Here is a 21,768-nt window from a genome sequence, read left to right as displayed (position 1 = left end):
ATCCTTAAGGATTCTTCAATTCTGAGATGAGAACCAAGTTGCACCAAGGAAAGTTCTTCCTTTTGATGCTTTAGAGTATGTTTGAAGTCTTTCCAAGAAGGAGGCAATTTATCAATAACACTAGAAACTGATATGACTTCATCCATATGCATCTGGTGTTGTTGAAATTGTCCAAGAATCCTTAGTAATTCATTATATTGTTCCATCACAAGTCTAGAATCTAGCATCTTATAATTATTGAAATTACTAACCAAGAATTTCTTACTAGAAGCATCCTCTGCCATGTATTTAGATTCTAGAGAATCCCATAATTCTTTGGAGGATTCAACATTCTGATAAATATCAAAGAGTGAGTCAGTCATACCATTGAGAATATGCCTTCTGCACACATAGTCATCATTCTCCCATTTCAGCCTCCTTCTGGTTTGTTCCAGAGATTCATCTTCAGTCGGTTCTGGCATGGTAGTTGTGAGTACATGAACAACCTTCAGGGTGGTTAGCAAGAAGTGCATCTTCTTTCTCCATCTTCTGAAATCTACTCCTTCAAACTTCTCCAGTTTTGTGAAGTTTGCAGTCATCTCCCTCACTGAATTGGGTCCAGTCATCTTCAAATTACTTGATCTTTGTTAGGTAAGATATATAATGATGATTTATGACTTAGGATTAGGGAATCCTTATTAGAAGACTTGGATAACTTAGAATCGTATAAAATACTTTCAGATCAAGTATTTTGAGTGCACAAAATCTATGATCGGATAAGACTAAGTTTCCCTTAGATGATTGTTCATTCTCTGATCTGTATTTAATCAAAAATCAGCCTAAACCGTCGACAATTAACTGCCAAGGCAGTTAATTAACTAAAACTGATTCCAAACTGTTAATAACTGTTTAAAAACTGTTAAAACAGTTAATTCAAACACTAAAATAAGATAGAACAAGCTTCTAATGAAGCAGCCGAATTGTTTAGAAATTAAAGTGATAAACACTAAAATTCCAACATTCTTCCTTAGAATTAAAGTGCTAATACACTAAAATTCCAACATTTTCGACCCATTTGACATTACATCTCATTTATCTTTTACTATATCTAATAACTCATTCACTCACTTTTTATTATAAAATTAAAATATTAAAGTTGGACCTATATTTCACTAATTTTTTATAACTACTACTTTTCATTATAAAATTAAAATATTAAAGTTGGACCTATATTTCACTAATTTTTTATAACTACTACTTTCTTTACTATACATTTTTTAAATATGAACCGAGTCAAAGTGGGACATGTATTCATTGACGGATAGAGTATTTTCACTCTTTAAGAAGTTTTACATACTATATTTTGTTTAATAGGATGATTTTTTTTTCTTTTCACTTCAATCTTTAATGTAATTATGATGAATTGACACGATAAATCGATAATTGTGTATAAGATCGTCTCCAACCATACGCTAAAAACGAGTTTTGGTGTAAAAAACTTCTTCAACCATACACTAATGACTAAACCCAAATTCATTTTTGAGTTTTTTTATGGAACAACATTAAATATATATGGTGCTATGGTAAATTTTTGTGTGACATTCAGAAATGTCTTAAAATTTGAATTTAGTATAAATAATTATATAAAATTATTTTTTAATGTGATATATATTTAAAAATGAAATTGAATTTAATATAAATGGTTGAAGAGGGTGATTACAAGAGTTATATGGTCAAAAGGTCTAAAATTCCAATTTCTAGTAATTATGTTACATTCAGTGTATCAAATGGTGGCCTACTTGTAAAGTAAAGTGGAAGGGAGGCTGGAGAGTACAGTTTTGCAAACTCAATGGAATTAAGGCCGAGTCTCAAGTCATAATTTATATTACCTCAATTCATGAAAAACAATTTTGTTTGTTTATTTTGGTTCAACCATTAAAATTGATCTATATTAGTAGTTTTTACATAATGAATTCTATTTTTCACTAATAATTACTTTAGCCAATTTTTATTTCTATCTCACGCAACCTTTAAAATTTATGTTTACTTTGCCAATGAAAAACATAAAATTTTCAGTTGAGATTGAATCAACCTCAGCTAGAGGTAAGTCTTATATTGTCTCAACTTTTTAATTGAACTAGGTCTCATTTGCAAAACATTAGTAAGTAGTATTATCTAGGAATGAATAAAGGTTAATGCTCGGACAATTTGTTGAGGCAGTATAACTATTACCCATGTATAGTCAGATACCTATAAAATAAAACAAAAATGAATATGGACGTGCACTTAATTCATATTCATAATCATAGACCCGAGAAACTGCCAAGAGGTCATTGATAATTGATTTAATCAAATTAATAATAGACATATTTTTTTCATTGGGTTTGACACATATCTCTTTACTTGAAAATTAAAAATAAATAAATATTTTATAATTAAATTAAGTAATGTGAGAATAAAGTAAGAGCAAAAATATGTAGATAAATAATGAGATGCGAAGGTAGGAGAAATAATAAAACAGGAAAAAGGTAAAATAAAAGTGAGAATAAATAAGAGATATTAAGTATGTTGAATTTTGCTAAAAAAAGTACTAGTAAATGATTTAACGGTAATAGAACAACTCAAAAAGAACTACACAACTCAATGAGATAAAAAAATTGTAGTAGTATTACTACTGCAATAGAACATATTTCCACGACTAATTTCATAAATTCACCATACGTATATTCAAATTTTTTTGGAACAGGTACATCGATCATCTAACATTATTTATATACATTTTAAATTACACCATTTAAGTTTTTTCCCTGAAAATATTGCGTTCTAGTACAAGAAACGGGCCTGCTCATAAAAAGGGAGTTCTATTTCATTTATTTGTTTCAAGACAAATTGGCCTGCTCTATCGTATTGCTCTTCAAACAAAAAAAATATCACGAGCTTAAAAATTAGATGGGCCAACGCAAAAAGAAAAATATTTTATTTTTAATGAAACAGAACGAGTGTAACTTTTATAGCTTATTTTGTCAAAGATTAAATAAAATTGACAGCAAATACTACAATATAGTACTAGTACCAGTTAGTAAGAAGTGGGAAAATATGTCATGCAAAAAAGGGCCTGATCTGAATAATTTTTTTCTGATACGGCCCAGTTTATGTAATTTGTGTGGCCCAATATCTAATAAGAAAATTGTTGACATTTTAGCCATACTACTTTATTCCATTAAATTTAAAACATGCGTAAATGATTTATTTATCTACGTATAGATAAGAAACTTTTAATTTTTAACCATAGAAATATGTATATGTTTAGAGGCATTTTCTAAAGTATAGTTTAAAATAGTCGCTGACTTAATTTACTTAAAACTTAAAAGAATGAACATCAAATTTGATCTTTCTTGAATATATGATTTATATTTGCGACTTTCATGATAATAAATTGCACCATAGATTTTTGGATAAAGGTTTTACTCATTTGTGATATTTTTTTACTTGTTTGTTGAGTCTATTTCTTTTATATTTTTCATTTTCAGCTTCTACAGAAAATTTGATAATTTCTAGTACTTATTTTATATATGTTCTCTTATTTCTCTCTCATTTCATGCTCATCTATCTATACATATATAAAAGACGAGTTTTGGATTTTTTTTGAAATATTTATATGTTTTGACCTTATTCTGAAATATTTATAAGTTATGGACCAATTTGAATATTTTAAGTAACTCTCATGAATATTTATTTAGATATTTTAATGAGCATTTGACTAATTCTTAAAGCACTACAATGACTCATTGGTGGTTACAAATATTTAAATAGAATAATGAGCATTTAACAAATTTGGTAACCTATATTGTCTTGATTTTATAATTTATGATGTTTTAATTCCATGATATATCATGTACTAATTTTGTACCTATAAAAGGATTTTGTACCTATAAAGGCATGGAGTTGCGGATGAAATACACACTAACAAAACATTCTTCATTCTCTCTCAAGATCTCAATATTTTATTGCACATTTAGGAACACTGTTTTGCTCGATTTTGAAGCCCCATCAAGTTTATAGGTGCCTAGCAGGTTTGATCATATACGTCAGGAGGAAGTCGTTTCATCTTTGAGAAAAATACGTCACTCCGAGAGCACTAACCGTATGTAATTTGTCTTGCGGAAAGAGAGTTTTTCTTGACTAATTTTCATTGTAATTCCATTTCATTTATTGTTGTTTTTTTCTTTGATTACAATAGTTAGAGTACATCGTGTATATAGTTCTAGAATTTTATACCAATATGTTTTACAGTTCTTAAAGAGGGAAGAATTTAACATTCTTAACTCAAACATACATAGTATTTATCTTCATCTTTACACAATTTATTATTTTTAGTAGAGACATATGAAGGATTGTTTTAAACATATTTTTCAAAAATTTCAACACTTAATATAGTCTCTTTATCATTGTCCACATAATTGTATTTGTCTTAATTCCATTATAAATATGTTTAATTTAATGTCTTTAGGTGTAAAATGAATTGAGGAGTATATATTTATTGAATTTTTATTATATAGTAGTATATATTTCCATTTTAAATCTTATAAAATTATATTGTTTCTTATTTAATTAATCGATTAACAATTTAAAATCGTATGACAAAAAAATATTCCGTCATACATCGCACGTGGGTTAACACTAGTTTTAAGTTAAAAATCAACTTATATTTATACTCAGGAACACTGTCTTATGTTTTATTTAATGCTTAAATCAATGCTTAAAATAATAATTTATTTCTTTATTTTAATAATATTTAGAAATATATAAATTTAATTAATTGTTAAGTTGATTTATATATATATTTTTTACAGCATTTTTTTTTGTAATTTCACATACGTATATATTTTAGTTTCAAATTAAAAAAAAAACATAAAATTCCACATGTTGTTTAATTTATTCAAATTTGAAATATATATATTTCTATATCTAACATAATGTATAAAATTCGAAATATATAAAATATGCATAAAAAAATACTGTATTTCTAATACGATAAAAAGATTATTCCGAAGGGAAGAGGAAAAATGAGAATAATCGAATAGTTAAATTTATCCTTAAAGTTGGAAGGAGTAAAAAGGTAAAGAAATAGTATCACATCCACATGAATTATTACCTTAATGTGGAGATATTTAATTCAATTTATTTTCACGAAGTACTATATAAATATACATCTTACGCGCGTCCAAGAAAAAAAAAATCTAATTCTGTGACTTTTAGACAAAAATGCTCTTTAAAAACTCTTTGTTGTGTGTTTTTTTCACCATTTCTTTATCTGTCCAGCCTATTTCTATATAGTATGTTGTTAAAATATTGCAAATATTACTATTGGTAATATTTATTTCATTTTTATTGACGACGTCCGATAAAATCTATAGATCCCAACTGAAGTAATGTTAGAAATTTTTGTAGTGACAATTTAGAGTAAGTAGTGATACATCGAATATTCATACACTTTTTATATCAAAAAGTGAGACGACCAAACCACCATATAAATAGAGCCGTACTATATTATTTGAAATGCGTGAAAATTAGAATTAAAAATTACTAGCATGCTTGCTTGGTGCTAATTACTTAAACTAAACACACGCTATTTCTGCGTTAATAATCATTCTACATTCTTTCTTAATTCCCCCGCAAAAGCTTATGATTAATAACTCTCGTGCCTCTTCACATCTTTAGAAGCCTGCCAAAAAAACAACAAAAATAAATAAACACTACTTATATATCTCATGTTAACATCTAATTATAACGAGATCAAAAAATGCAGTGTGTATGAATTGTAACAAAAAATGTGAGTACAATTTACAATGAATAAATTATATACTATAATTAAATCATATGAACATTCAAAAATTGAATTTGCATTGTTACTCTTGTCTTGGTCCATAAAAAACATTATCCTTAAAAAAGCGGACAGAAAATATCTAAGATTAAATTTCTCTCTCACTTTTGGTAGAATATTTATGTATCAAATTATTGATATACAACATTATAACGATTGTATTTGTGCACCGCATGTAAAAAAAATAAGAACCAGACATTCCAAAAGATGTGGCCCAGGATTAAATTTTTTTCCATAAAGAAAACATAAACATTGTAAATGTATATTTATTTAGCAATCCTAATTTTGTTTAAATGAAAAAGTAATAATACTAGTATACCTTTTATGCTGAGGTTTTCTTATATTTGGGAATGGGAACGTAGCCGGATTCAATGCGGCAGAGATCCTCTATGAGAATCTCGTAGTGGCGCTTCACCTCCTCCGCTGATTTCCCACCGCCCACGGCCCGTGCCACGTTCTGCCACCGGTCAGGAGTTTCAGTGTCGAACCGGGCCAATGCCTTCTCAAACAGCTTGTTCTCTTGTTGGGTCCATGAACCGGATCGGTGTGAGCTTAGTGAACCGGATGCCATTTAATCAAAACACACTAAAAAGGTGTAATTAATGTTTGGGCTCAAATTAAAAAAGAAGAGGAAGTGAAATGTGAAGTGTGAAATGTGGGATGGTGGTAAAATTGGTTGCATGCAAAGCTTCTTATATAGAGACTAGAGAGGTTTAGGGGTTGGCCAAGTTGGGGAATATGCAATAGGGAAAAGTGGGAAAATGAATGACTCGTTTGAAGTAGAGCCACACGGTGGTGTTTGTGAGTACGTGTAACAATATTTTCAACATAGTTTTTTTTGTAATATTCTTTTTAAGTAATTTTGATTCCCATTTGCAATTTGTTGTTCATGTACATGCAAAGAGAATCCTCCAATCTTGCAGAATGATAATTTGTTACTTATTTGGTGGGTTTGTTAGTAGTATTATTTATGTCGTTAGTTGAGTTTGTGAGTTTTTAATTAATAGATATAGTGTTAGGAATCTAAGGTTAATATTGTGGAGAGGAACAAAACACGGGTATCAACTTTTAGCAGATTAATTTGAGAAATTAATGCATTTGTAATTATCAATGAGGATAAATTGCAATTATATATAAGTCAAGATCAGACTGATACATATATTGTTTGAATCCATCTTTCGACTCGCTTCCAAATTTCCCTATCCAATGCAGAGAAAAAAGCTTCAATATATTTGTTGTTTAGTTGCTACTAGTATTTTAAATAATTAATCAAACAAATATGCAACCACATTAATCGGATGGAATTTAAATTTGACTTGTGTAGCTTGTGATGCTTGAGGGAAAGAAAACAATTATTTATTTTTTATTTTAATTTTTGGCGAAAAATAATAATGACGGAACTAGTTGAATAATAAATATAGGATAAAATGAATAATGATTCAGTCAAATTAAAACAAAATGGAATTTAGTTTCTCATAATTTTGTTTTGACCGCCCGGTGACTCCAGTAGTATTTAATAATTTAAAATGGCATTTCAATCTTCTTACTTTTATTTTTTGGTTTTTAAATTTGGACGGTGGTTAATAGTGAATAAAAACAAATGATGCATGTATTTTTTGCTAATGAAATCCTTCGAATCTTATACTACCTGCCATCAACTATGCACTACCCTACTATTTCAGATTTCCTCGATTTTGATGCACAACTCACATCTGTTCTCAGGCCAAGTTTTTTGTTGTTTTTTAGTGTTTGTCTCTATAAGCAAAACAAAATTAATTCCACAAAAAATTGTTTAGAAGAAAAAAAGAAATTAATAGAAAAGGGTGGGGTTTTTGAGTTTGATTCGGGATCAGATCATTGGAATTGGAGTTTCGGAATTATTGTACTTATTTCACCCTCAAATTTGATGATAAGATATTTTGTAAAGTAATTATACAAAAATATTAAATAATTAATAATATTATGAGAATAATTTTCTTTTGACAGGGGCCTAACCAGATTAAGTGTGTGTGTATCACAAAACATGTGTTTTTCTATAGAACTAGATTTCTTAATATTTATGTGCAATAGTTTATAATAACATGTAATATAAATTATAGTATAATGTAATAAAAGCATATGAATGAAATTGAATGGCTAATATCATGGTAGAGGGGAATATTAACTATTTAGTAGGAGTATATAAAAATAGTAATGATGATTTACATAATAAAAACTACTACAACAGAGAAAATAATAAAATAAAGATAGAAACTTATATCATTGCAAAAATGGGTTTATGTTTGGTTGATGGTTAAAGAAATTTTTTACACCAAAACATATTTTTTTGTATGGTTAGAGATGGTTTAAAGACAACAATGTATAAAAGTAAACGAATAGGTATTTTAGATTGATTTTTAGAGTATAAAGAAAAAAATTGAATCTCAGAATAAAATGACCTTTATTTTTTGTTTTGATATGTGAAATTGTCCCTAGTAGCAGTACCTGGGCATCAGAAATTCCAAAAGGGTGCAGCCCAAATTCATTAGTTGTTCGCATAATTGGTGGTCCTAACTCAATGCTCAATTAAATACTCTTAACTGTAAATACCATATTCCATCGTATAATTAATTATATATGCTCCAAAATTAAGTTAATGTTTATTCGGTACACGGAATTTGAATTGGGACTGAAATTAGAATTCTACAAAATTAAATTACAATTATTCAGTTCCAAATAATTTGTTCGGTATAAATAATTGATTTCAAATTTGTAATGACATTTGTCATTTAAAAGACAATTGACGTTCCTAAAATATACTCCCTCCGTTCCATGTTATTTGAGGCGTTTCTTTTCATCATGAGATTTTAAAAAGTTGTGTTTAGTGAGTTAAATAAAATAGAATAAAAAATAAAGTAAGAAAAAGAAGAGAGGATAAAGTAAAAGAAAGAATAAAATAAGTGTGATTAGATGTTTTATTTTTAGCCAAAAAGAAAAATGACTCTAGTAACTTGGAATACGACTCAAGTAACTTGGGATGGAGGGAGTATTAAACATCTCTTTTAATTTAAATTATTTTTTCAAATATTATATAGCAAATTAAAGACAATTCTATGATTATTGTAACGGAATACTACTAATTGCATGCATTCACATGGGAAAATGTAAGTATCTTGTCAATTGTCATTATAATATAGAGTAGTAGATTCAATGTATGATGACACGAGTACAATTTTATGACATCATAAATTCAATGTTATGTTAAATTAATATAATTTTTACATTCTGTAATAGTGCAAACTATATCTGTTAATCACTCATAATCATAGTGAAGTTAATCTAATTGCATTCGATGAAATATATTACTACAATGATATAAATTTAATGTTATGATAGAATGTATTTTTGAATTAATAATAATGAAAATAACAGCAATCTACAACCTTTAAATATCATGGGTTAATAATTCTTACTACAATAACTTAGATAATTTTACTCATATAACAATGTTCCCGTGAATTATAAGTACATTTATCTTGTATCTTGATCTTTCATATTTTCATCTAGTAAATCTCCAGAAAAATGTGAAACAAAATTCGAGATGACAAAAATTTCAAAAAATAAAGTTGGTTTTGGATGTGGATAGCGTTGATTCGATTTGGAGGAAAGCTCTTCACTCATTATTGGGCCATCGTCATACAAATATTCCTAGATTTTATCACTTTATAATAATGAGATTGAGGTCCATACCCACTTCAAATTGGTCCAACCCGTTTTCAGGTCCAATTAAACAAAAATTCCCATTACTACTGCTATCCTACAATATCTATTTATTACAGTATTATACTTTTGGGAATTTTAAAGTCATTAAAATTATGTAATAGTGTTATGTACATTCATTTTAAAGTACTAACAGTATTTTTTAGCACTAAAAAGATTACGTTCTCTTCCTATATAGATTTCTAGTTCCCAAAAAAAAGATTCAATTTCATTTGATTCATTTGTTTCATAAAAACTAGGGCTACTACTTCATCGTATTATTTCTTCAAACAAATAAATCATGAGCTCAAAAATCACACGTGATTTTCAATAATAATAATATAATAATAAACATCTTTATAGCTTATTTTGTCAAAGATTTAAAAATGACAGCAAAGAGGATATACTCGATCCTCCATCCACAAAATAATATCACAATTTGCTATTTGTGAGACGTCCACTGGAAATGTAATTAAAGGCCAATACAATATACACCCTCCGTCTTATAAAGTTTGTCACATATTGATCCAATGCGGATTTCAAGAAATTTTACGCTAAATGAATTAAAAATTTAGTGAAATGTGAGTCATATTCTTATATACTCCACTATAATTAGTTTATAATAATAACATGTGAATGAAAGTGAATTATTTGAATATGTGGTCTAATGTAAAAAATTATGCCAAGTATAAAGTAAAAGAGTAATGCTATGCGGCCATAATGTGGCCAGCCACACAATGGCATTTTTGTAAATAAATATAAAAGTCAATGCAATAAATTAATAGTAATAGTTAATGCTAAGATAATTTTACTTAATTACCCTTTTCTCAATTTTTTACTTCAAATTTTAAATTTACAACATTCTCTCTCCATAATAATTTATGCACAATTTACGTCAAATTATATGCACAATTGATTTGTGATTTTATTTTGTGCACAATTGATTATGCACAAAATAATCGAGTAACTGAGAGTTTCTATTGATTTGTGATTTTATTTTGAACAATTATGAATTTTAATTGATCATATTTCAGTTAATGATTTCAACCGATTGTTGAAGATTTCAACCAAACTTTTTTTTTTGTTATGGACTACACAATAGTACTCCTTGTCACAATTTTTTTATGAACCATTGAAAATTTCAGTTTATTTTAAAGATATTTAATAATAAATTTATATATATATATATATATAAATACTTTTGATATTTACAGTCTTTCCTCAAAAAATTTGAATTAATTTTATAAAAAAATTTGTACAATAAAATGTTTACACCTATTATTTATGAGTTATTTAAATATTAACTTTAAATACAATATGTACTTTAAATTATTTCATTTATAAGAGAATCTAAATACACAATTACCAATTATTGAATTTTATCATCATGAATATTCTAATTTTAAAAGTAATTTTACATATAACTAAATAAAAAATTAACAATAGTACTCCATAAAGCAATAAATTAAAGTAAAAAGAAAAACTGAAAGAAATCGACATAAAATTAAGAATTAAAGTGTTAAGTATTTGAAGTTTTATATTTTCAGGAGGATTCAAATCATTCAATGACTTAGTCTCTTCATTGTACTGCATTTATATGTAAGGGTAGATTTGTCTCACATAATTGATACTTTTGAGACTTACTAATTTCGAGTAAATTAGCATTGAATGTAGAATTTTTTATTAATATTTTATGTTTTATGGCTGGCCACATTATGGCCATTTAGCATCACTCTATCTAATATTCTAATATATTGTACGTTTTCATATAGAGTAATGCCATGCAGCCATAATGTGGCCAGCCATACAATGGCATTTTTGTAAATAAATATAAAAGTCAATGCAATAAATTAATAGTAATAGTTAATGCTAAGATAATTTTACTTAATTACCCTTTTCTCAATTTTTTACTTCAAATTTTAAATTTACAACATTCTCTCTCCATAATAATTTATGCACAATTTACGTCAAATTATATGCACAATTGTATTGGAAATAATCATATCATACCTATTAACTAAGAGACATCACAATATATCATAAATAAATTGCGTTAATAAGTACTTAGTATGTATACTTGCAATTTTAAATTAATTTTTTTTAAGTACATCAACGATGGGGATATATACAAATTGACTGCACGTTAACATATTAATAATGTTAAAAAAATCAAAACATCAAATACATACATAAAATATAAATAATAATTGTAAAATAATGGAGTAGATCATAAGTCTTGGAAAATCAATTACACATTCTATTTCATCTTTTACGTGTATATTTTTTTCTTATTAGTGTCATTTATTTTTATTTTTATGTTTTTCTTTGATTTTATATCGTGGTGTTATTTAATACTTGGAAATATTTGATCCCAAATTATTAAATAAATCTAAGATCAATAAAAAATTTTCGTTAAATTGAAGATGATCAATTCAAATCTCCAATCTAATCTAATAGGAGTACTAGATGACACCCAATTAAATCGAAAATCTACTCAGGATCTAAATTACTTAAATGAATGAAAATTAATTTGTATATCAAATTATACGATCCAAATAATTAATCTTTAGTTCCATTAAAGATCAATTAGAAATAAATAACTGAAGTTTAATTATAAGTAGATTAAGCATATTATTAAATTATAAAATGTCATACTATAGTTATATAATATAACAAACTGTTAACAAAATTATAATTATTGATAATACAATTATCATTGATAATTAATCTATGTAGTATCACAAATATAGGATCATACTATACATGTAAAAATTGACACTGCATATTGTGTATATATTTTCACGTGAGATATCATTTATAGTTGATTCAAATTTGCAGTTGTGAATTTCGATTTATATTATATTATATAATAGGAGTATTATATTAGAGAATCAATTGTAATATATAATATCATATTAATTGAGTTTGTTTATAACAATAAATATTCTTTGCTTGGAACAACATATTGTATTCTTATTTTGTAAATGTAATATCACGTGGCTTTAAATGACAATTTACTTGGTACAATCCATTAAAAAAAAAAAAAATTAAATAAAAATTATATATGATTTTTGAGCTTAAGGATTTGATTTCCAAATGTCTTAAAATTTGTCTGACATAGACAAAAGTGCGTACTAGAAAAAAAATACATAAGGCGTAATTGCATGCTTATGTTATGGGCAATTGAAATTTTGGTTGATTTCTACTTAGTATCTCATATGATCTTCGGTTGAGGATTCAAATTGAAAATAATCGAGTAACTGAGAGTTTCTATTGATTTGTGATTTTATTTTGAACAATTCATTTTAATTGATCATAGATCAGTTAATGATTTCAACCGATTGTTGAAGATTTCAACCGAACTTTTTTTTTTGTTATGGACTACACAATAGTACTCCGTGTCACAATTTTTTTATGAACCATTGAAAATTTCAGTTTATTTTAAAGATATTTAATAATAAATTTATATATATATATATATATATATATATAAATACTTTTGATATTTACAGTCTTTCCTCAAAAAATTTGAATTAATTTTATAAAAAAATTTGTACAATAAAATGTTTACACCTATTATTTATGAGTTATTTAAATATTAACTTTAAATACAATATGTACTTTAAATTATTTCATTTATAAGAGAATCTAAATACACAATTACCAATTATTGAATTTTATCATCATGAATATTCTAAATCCATAAGAAAACATGTGTACATTATAAATTGGACGCATATAAAAAGCTGAAAGAAAATATTCTAAGATTGATTCCCTCTCTCACTTTTGATAAATATACATATAACAAAACAATGACATAGGAGTAGTATATATATATAGATACCTTTTGAATTGGAGGTTTTCTTATAGTTGGGAATGGGAACGTAGCCGGAATCGATGCGGCAGAGATCTTCTATGAGAATCTCATAGTGGCGCTTCACCTCCTCTGCCGATTTCCCGCCTCCGACGGCCCGGGCCACGTTTTGCCACCGGTCCGGAGTTTCGGTGTCGAACCGGGCTAACGCCTTCTCAAAAAGCTTGTTCTCTTGTTGCGTCCATGAACTGGACCGATGTGCGCTTAATGAGCCGGATGCCATTAAATTATCTTGAGCACCAAAAAAAAGAAATTAAAATAGAAGAGGGAGTGAGATGTGGGATGGTGGTATTTTGCTTGCATGCAAGCTTCTTATATAGAGAGGAGTTTCATTTGATTTATTTATTTCATAATAATATTTAACAGTCAATAAGATATAACCACGAAGTGGGAAAAAGATATTTGAGAAAAAGGTAAATAGCCTTTTAAATCTCAAGTTTGGTCAAAATCGGGTCTATCCCACAAAGTTTAAATCCGCTAATTAAATCACCAAGTTTCAATTTTCTAGTTTATCCATGAGTCGAATTTTACGTGGAATCTTTATTGACGTCGATTGAGATTCAAGATGGATCAAACTTTCTGGAGCAACCACGTTTGCAATTTAAGTAGCCCAATATCAAATCCAAACTGAAGAAATTGTAAAGTTTTAAGATGAAGAAAATTGAATGAATTTTTAGCCATCCTACTATCGAATTAAATTAAATTTGAAATGCTGCGTAAATGTCTTATATTTATCTATTGATAGATATGAAACTTAAACTTAAACCTTGTAGGGTGGTCTAATCGACCGAAAATTTGTTGATAAAAAAATTCAAGATTCGATCGTTCCAACTTTAGAAATATACATCCACTGATTGAATTTTATTTTTGATTATGTTTATTACCTTTCGTTTGGAGTAATAAAATAATTTTTTTGACACGTAATGTCTATTTATATTTTTGTAGTAGTAACAATTAAGAGTAAGTTATATGTGAAATATTGGTACAAGTTTGTATCACAAAGTAAGACGATCAAATCCATCATATAAGTAGAACCGTACGGTACTATATATATATTATTTGAAATTCGTGAAAATTACAATTAAAAATTAGCATGCTTGCTGCCAATTTTGTACTACTTAAGATAATCATCCTACTAAAATACACTCTTTCTTATTTCACCGCAAAAGCTCTATAATAACTCAGGTGCCCCGTCACATCTTTAGAAGGTTGAGTAGCCTGCCAAAATACAACAAAATTAGTTTATTACTTACTACTATTATTATAATAAAATCATACGCAAATATACATCTTATGTTATATGTAACGAGATCCAAAAAATGCATTTAATTAAGGCTATTTGAATTAATAGTAACTGTCCCACTGAAAAAGACATGCTTTCATTCCAGTAGATTCCGAATATTTTGGCTTGTTTTTAATAGAAACATTTTTATTACTCACATACCCTCATGGCCTCACACAATATATATTTCTACTCTTCTATATAAGAAAAATAATACTAATGATTAACGGAAATGAGTGAAATGTAAAATTATGATTTATGACACAACGACGAAACATGTATCTTAAATTCCTTTTCCATAAAATAGTAGTAATAAATAGCAATCCTTATATTATTTGACTGAAAGTAAATGTATAATAGTACCTTATTCAATTGGAGTTTTTCTTATACTTGGGAATGGGAACGTAGCCGGAATCGATGCGGCAAAGATCCTCTATGAGAATCTCGTAGTGGCGCTTCACCTCCTCCGCCGATTTCCCACCACCCACGGCCCGGGCCACGTTCTGCCACCGGTCCGGAGTTTCAGTGTCGAACCGGGCCAACGCCTTCTCGAAAAGCTTGTTCTCTTGTTGCGTCCATGAACTGGACCGGTGAGCGCTTAGTGAACCGGATGCCATTGATCGACAAAAAAACACTAAAAAAGTGTAATATTTGGCCCCAAATTAAAATCAAGAAAGAAAATAGATGTGGATTTGAATTGTGGGATGATGGTAATTTGCTTGCATGCAAGCTTCTTATATACTAGTACAAAGGTGAAGGTGGGTGGGGTGGGGGTTTGGCCAAGTTGGGGAATATGCAATTGGGAAAAGTTGAAAATGAGTGAGTCGTTTGAAGTATAACCACACGGTGAGGGTGTTTGTACGTGTACCAATATTTTCAACATATATATCATATTCTTTTTCATTACTTTTGATTCCCTTTTGCAATTAGGTGTTCCAATCTTGTAGGAATATAGAGATATGAAGTTGAAATACTTGCATTTGATGAGATATACTCAATATTAAGATGATATATAAATTTAATGCTATGATAAAAGGGATTTTCTATTTAGTAATACTGAAATAATAATTTAAACTATTTTACTTATATAATGTTTCGATAAAATTATAAAAAACAATTTTCTTCAATCTCGATCTTTCACCGTGTTGCATTAAAGGGTTAAATCTCAAACAAAATTCGAGATGACGAAAAATTCATGAAATAAAGTTGGTTTTGGAAGTCGAAAGCGTAGATATTTGATGAATGATTGATTCGCTTTGGAGAAAAGCTCTTCACTCATTATTGGGCCATAATAGAAATATTCCTAAATTTATTTCACCTTTTAGGATCCCTGCATTAGTGAGTCTATACCCACTCCAATTTGGTCCTACCCGTTTTTGGGTCCAATAATATAAAAATTCCCATTATTGCAGATACAGAAATTTATTACATTCTTTTTTAAAGTGAGAATTAGATATTGATTTTTGGGGTTAGCCATATTTAGATTATTTGAGCGTGATCACTTTCGAAGAAATGGGGTTAAATTAATTTTATCATTTCTCCCTGTTTGCTTGCTGTATTCGAATTAATTCTTTGAGACCAAATTTTGATACAAAGCATGCGCTGTTCACGCAAGAGGCAAATTCATTTGAAAAGGCTAAGACTCGCTATCTGCATTTGAAAACTCAACCAAGAATTGATGCTGAAATTCCAAAGTCATCCTTAGCTTTCCACCTCATCCTCCTCTTACTCATGCTGAGTTTTGGTGAATTTTTGAAGGGGCTAATTCCATCCTTCCACTTTGAAAATTGGTTCAAAAACCTAAAAAGTGGATACTGTTCGGCCCATAATTCATCTCAAAACTAGCTAACTAAACAAAGGTGCAGAGATTTAAATATGTGCGCCATAGTACTCAATGTTTGGACATAATTCATTTCTTGGATTTATTAGGATTGGGAAACTAGAAGGGTGAACACTCCCTTATATTTGTTGAGTGTGGCTTAATTGGGTTCAAATTAAGATAAGATTGATTAAGAATATAGAAATTTGATAAAGACAATTAGTTTTATTTTGTTTCTCTATAATTATTCATATATTATAAATAGTATATTATTCTAGAATATTTACTCCGCGACTATACAAGTCATCAATTCACCATAAAGAGATTCAGTTTCATTTGATTCATTGTTTCATAAAAACTAGGCTTGCTCTAACGTATTGTCTCTTTAAAGCTCAAAAATCACAAGGGGTTTTCTACAGTATAATAAGAAGAAGAATAGGTACTAATTATTATTATAATACTACTTCTACTACTACTAATCATAATAATAATGAACATGTTTAGAGCTTATGCTGTTAAAGATTGAATAAAATTGACAGCCAATATAAAAGATATAAGTAAGAAGTGGGAAAATGATGTTTGAGAAATGGTCTAGATGAGTACTCTGTAGCGGCAGATTTTATGCAATTTAAGTAAGCCCAATAAGGCAATAACAAATCCAAAATGAAGAGCTTAATTATACAGTGTTAAGACTTAAGAAGAAGAAAACTGAATTATTTTTAGCCATCCTACTGAATTAAATTAAATTTGAAATGCTGCGTAAATGTCTTACTTATCCACTGATAAATATGAAACTCAAACAAAATAGGAGTAGGTGGTAATAAATTAGTTAAGCATCAAAGACATTGCAGGTTTAGTGTTAATTTAGGAATTAAAACATGAAACCTTGTAGGCTGGTCTAATCGACCAAAATTTTGTCGATCGAAAATTCGATCGTCCCAACTTTAGAAATATATATCCACTATTCGTCGTCTTAAAATTAACCCCTTCGTTTGGAAATTTTGTTATTGAATTTGATTTTGTTCATGTATATACTCCACCTTTTATAGTAATAAAATATATTTTTTTGATACGAACGTAATGTTACCATTTATTTATATTTTTGTAGTAACAATTAAGAGTAATTTATACGTTGAATATTGGTACAAAGTAGGAAGATCAAATCCACCATAAAAGTAAAGAAGTAGTAGTATTATTTGAGAAGCGTGAATATTACAATTAAAAATTATCATGCATTCATGCTTGCTGCGAATTCATACTCCATTTACTAAACAAAACAAAACGCGATTTTTGCGTTAATAATCATCGTACATTCTTTCTTATTTTACCGCAAAAGATAACTCACGTGCCCCTTCACATCTTTAGGAGCCTGCCAAAATACAACAAAAATAAATTAGTTATTACAATTAAATCATACGTAAATGCACATGTAACGGTACAAAAATACAGTTATATAAGGCAATATGAATGGTGACTTAATATGTTATTATGTTAATATATAAAAATAACATGTTGATACATTTCATATATTTTGGCTTGTTTTTGTTTTCAAAATATTTGTATTACTCACATATTCTTCCAAACGTCTAATGTAATGTATGATTATGACACATGCATCCATAACAAAACATGTGAGTATATACAAAATTGGATACATTTAAAAAGCGGAAAGAAAATATCTAACAATGACATTAGTATATATAATACCTCTTTCTCTTCATCAATTGGAGGATTTCTTATACTTGGGAATGGGAACAAAGCCGGATTCGATGCGGCAGAGATCCTCTATCAGAATCTCGTAGTGGCGCTTCACCTCCTCAGCCGATTTCCCGCCTCCAACGGCCCGGGCCACGTTTTGCCACCGGTCAGGAGTTTCAGTGTCGAACCGGGCCAATGCCTTCTCAAATAGCTTGTTCTCTTGTTGGGTCCATGTACCGGACCGGTGTGAGCTTAGTGAACTCGACGCCATTAAATTATTTGTTTAATTAATTTGAGAACCAAAAAAACACTAAACAAATGTGTAATGTTTGGCCTCAAATTAAAAAAGAAGAGGAAGTGAAATATGGGATGGTGGTAAATTGGTTGCATGCAAGCTTCTTATATAGTGAGGTTTAGGGGGTGGCCAAGTTGGGGAATATGCAATTTTGTATAGTTGGAAGTGAATGACTCGTTTGAACAATAGCCACACGGTGGGGTGAGAGTACGTGTAGTAATACTTGCGACATATATAGGCATTTACTTATTTTTGTTATATTCTTTTTCGTTTTGATTTGCCTATTGCAATTTGGTGTTTATGTGTACATGCAAACTGCAAAGAGTCCTCTAGCTAGACTTGATAAGTGGGGTAAGACCGGCCCAGTTCTAGCTCAGTACTCCCTCTGTTTCATAATAAACATCACACTTGGATGATGACAAACGATTTTAGAAGATGTTGTTTTGTGTGTTATGTGGTGAGAGAAAATATATTTTTTATATATTTATGTGAGAGAGAACTTTTTCTAAAAAAAATATATATCATCTTTTATGGGACAAACTAAAACGAAAAATGTGATCTTTTGTGAAACGGAGAGAGTACTATATTACCGTCTAGCCTAACTCATTTATCAATTGGGTCTGGTCTAGTTTGAGCTAGGTCGGGTTGGCCAATCTATTTAACAAGTATACCTCCAATCTCGTACTCAAAAGTCAAATTTCTCGTCCCAGCCCAATAGAATAATGAGGGAGTAATTCACGTTTAATCTTATTTTGATCCTTAAGAAAGTAGTCTTGTAATCAGTGTGCACAAGGGAGCCATCTGGATAGGTGAAATTCCCTAACTATAGCTAACGAGATTCGAACCTGAGACCTTTGTATCCACTACCCAATCACCTCTTTAAAGATCACGTGGGCTACTCTTGCAGATAATACTTCCAATCTTGTAGTTTGGGAGTTGGGGTGTTGAGATATGAAGAATATTGAGTGATTCACTCTGCCGCTATATAGGTGAATCATTTTCTTTTTATTTTTCAGAAAAAAAACAATACATCTCATCTTACTTATTGTATACTTTTTGGTTTTAGATATATTGTTGCTTTGTTGTTATATTGTTTTCCTTACTTTGTTATCGTTGTCTGTATTTTATTATGCTTATATCACTAGATCGTTATTTTTAAAGTACTTTAGTATTTTGTATAAAAAAATAGTAATATAGTATGCTCTTATGGTTGGATACATATATTCTGAAATAAAGCAATAGAGTTTTTTTATAATGGGTCTCTTACATAGATAAATTGAAATTTATCATATTTTGACTGAGTACTAGTAACTTATATGGAGTACTAAATTGTACTAATGGTTTTTTTTTTCTACCGATCGAGATTAATAACAGGAATAAAGACGAAAGATGCATATTGCATGCATTTTTCTCTAATGAAATCTATCAGATATTTTACGTGGCGGTCCTACACTCCTACTCTTTCAGATGCCCTCGTTTTTAATGAATAATTCTCATCTGATAGTTTGAGTCATTAAAAGCCAAAATAATTAATTTGACAAGATATTATTCAGAAGAGAATAGAAATTAAATGAAAACACCCGCTCTATAACGGCACAGCATATAGCTGTCAATTGTCATTCATATTTGGTTCAAAATCCAAATAACGCTGATCATACGTGTATTTTTTGGTCTATTAGTACGATTGACTGTATAATTTATTTGTTTGTGTTAAAATAGATTTTAACTAATTTAATTAAAAAATATAGGAGTATTCTATAAAGGGATGTGTTAAAATGACAACCCATCTTAAAATAACCATACCACCTAAAATTTATCCCAGTTTACTATTTTAGACTACATCCTATAAATATGTCCTAACTGAAATCTTTCAAAAAAAGGACATTAAATACACTTCTCAATCTCTTTAATGTGAGACTCTTATTCCATCTGAGCATTCATTTAATACAAGTCAAACAATTTTTTAAAATTTATGTCAAATTAAATTGGGACAAACTTTGTAAAACGGATGGAGTATATTAAAGTGGAGTAGTACTTAAATAGAGATACAATATTCCATAATCCATACCATAACTAATTAAATAGTGATACAAAATTCATTAGGTATTCAATTAATTGCAGTACATGTTAAGAAATACTCCTAGGCTATATATTTGAACCATTAGAAAATGTCAACAGATGATAAAATAACGTCAACAGAAAATATCAACACAGTATCAATGTTGACGTCGTGTTGACATCAAAATCTTAAAATTTTACAATGTGTGTTGACATTATATTGAAAAGTTTGAAGTTTAATTTTATCACCAGCCTACGTTAATAATACTTATATATCTTCGAATTCTCACTCTACATTTAAGTAAAAAAGTTTACAGTTACTAACAAGAAATACAGTGGTCCTCCTTACAACTGGGAAAATGGTAAATATCTCAAAAAAAAAATTCGAGATGACGAAAAATTCATAAAATAAAGTTGGTTTTGGATGTCGATAGCGTTGATTTTTGATGACATTATTCGATCTGGGGGAAAGCCCTTCACTCATTATTGGGCCATCATCATATAAATATTCCTAGATTTTGTCACTTTTTAGGATCCCTGCCCCTAATCAGGTCCAAATTGGTCCAACCCATTTTTGGGCCCAATTCAAGAATAAATTCCCTATACTGCAACAGAATATATCTACCGTCACTATATATAGTATTTTAATAATGAAATTTGAAATTTATTAACTTAGAAAAATGGGCCAAGAATCTATCTTGTGTATGATACCTTTCGAGGATAAGGAGATAAAAAGAGTATTTTAATTTATGTGCCGAATAGGAGCCCGGCTCAATGTATTTGTTCCTTTTGCATTAGTTTATCTCTTTCGATTCTCTCCATTTTCTCTTCTACCTCATCACAATATATGTCTTCTAATAATTACTACTCTTTCCGTCCCAAAATAACTGAAACAATCTTTTGGTTGTAGAATTTAAAAAATTGATTTTTTCAAGGTTGGTTAAAATGTAGAGAGTAACGTAAAAAAAGGAATAAAGTAAGAGAAATTAAGAGAGAGTAAACATGAGAGATGATAAAGTTCTTGCTAAGAGAGAAAAAGACTAACTACATTGGACAACCCAAAAAAATTTATGGCTCAACTACCTTGGGACGGACGAAGGTAATTACTATTCAATAGTACTAGAAAAACAAAAATATTTTA

The 21,768-nt window shown here is 28.9% G+C and overlaps 4 protein-coding genes across 5 annotated transcripts; all 4 read right to left on the bottom strand.

Moving 5' to 3' along the window:
• Positions 1-5,510: 5,510 nt before the first annotated feature.
• On the bottom strand, positions 5,511-6,522 carry LOC125187058 (protein RADIALIS-like 5). 2 transcript variants are annotated; one of them, XM_048083570.1, is made up of 3 exons: positions 6,183-6,522; positions 5,676-5,704; positions 5,511-5,626 (listed from the first exon to the last, which is right to left on the bottom strand). In XM_048083570.1, exon 1 carries the CDS (start codon positions 6,432-6,434, stop codon positions 6,186-6,188), a length of 249 nt encoding a protein of 82 aa, XP_047939527.1. In that variant the 5' UTR covers positions 6,435-6,522; the 3' UTR covers positions 5,511-5,626; positions 5,676-5,704; positions 6,183-6,185. The 2 variants fall into 2 exon arrangements, with proteins under 2 accessions (XP_047939527.1, XP_047939526.1); XM_048083569.1 differs by having other exon boundaries at positions 5,511-5,704; positions 6,183-6,519.
• LOC125187057 (protein RADIALIS-like 3) lies at positions 5,511-13,778 on the bottom strand. Its single transcript, XM_048083568.1, has 2 exons — positions 13,446-13,778; positions 5,511-5,704 (listed from the first exon to the last, which is right to left on the bottom strand). The coding sequence occupies exons 1-2, from the start codon at positions 13,696-13,698 to the stop codon at positions 5,697-5,699; spliced, it is 261 nt and encodes an 86-aa protein (XP_047939525.1). The 5' UTR covers positions 13,699-13,778; the 3' UTR covers positions 5,511-5,696.
• A 722-nt stretch (positions 13,779-14,500) lies between these two features.
• On the bottom strand, positions 14,501-15,454 carry LOC125190523 (protein RADIALIS-like 3). Its single transcript, XM_048087844.1, has 2 exons — positions 15,121-15,454; positions 14,501-14,693 (listed from the first exon to the last, which is right to left on the bottom strand). The coding sequence occupies exon 1, from the start codon at positions 15,372-15,374 to the stop codon at positions 15,126-15,128; it is 249 nt and encodes an 82-aa protein (XP_047943801.1). The 5' UTR covers positions 15,375-15,454; the 3' UTR covers positions 14,501-14,693; positions 15,121-15,125.
• Positions 15,455-17,746: 2,292 nt separating this feature from the next.
• Positions 17,747-18,640, bottom strand: LOC125190716 (protein RADIALIS-like 5). Its single transcript, XM_048088090.1, has 2 exons — positions 18,284-18,640; positions 17,747-17,945 (listed from the first exon to the last, which is right to left on the bottom strand). The coding sequence occupies exon 1, from the start codon at positions 18,543-18,545 to the stop codon at positions 18,297-18,299; it is 249 nt and encodes an 82-aa protein (XP_047944047.1). The 5' UTR covers positions 18,546-18,640; the 3' UTR covers positions 17,747-17,945; positions 18,284-18,296.
• Positions 18,641-21,768: the final 3,128 nt, after the last annotated feature.

This window comes from Salvia hispanica, chromosome 5 (genome assembly GCF_023119035.1).
Source record: "Salvia hispanica cultivar TCC Black 2014 chromosome 5, UniMelb_Shisp_WGS_1.0, whole genome shotgun sequence".
Taxonomy (NCBI): domain Eukaryota; kingdom Viridiplantae; phylum Streptophyta; class Magnoliopsida; order Lamiales; family Lamiaceae; genus Salvia; species Salvia hispanica.
Note: the sequence above shows the minus strand (reverse complement) of the source record. Positions and strands in the feature narration are given on the sequence as shown.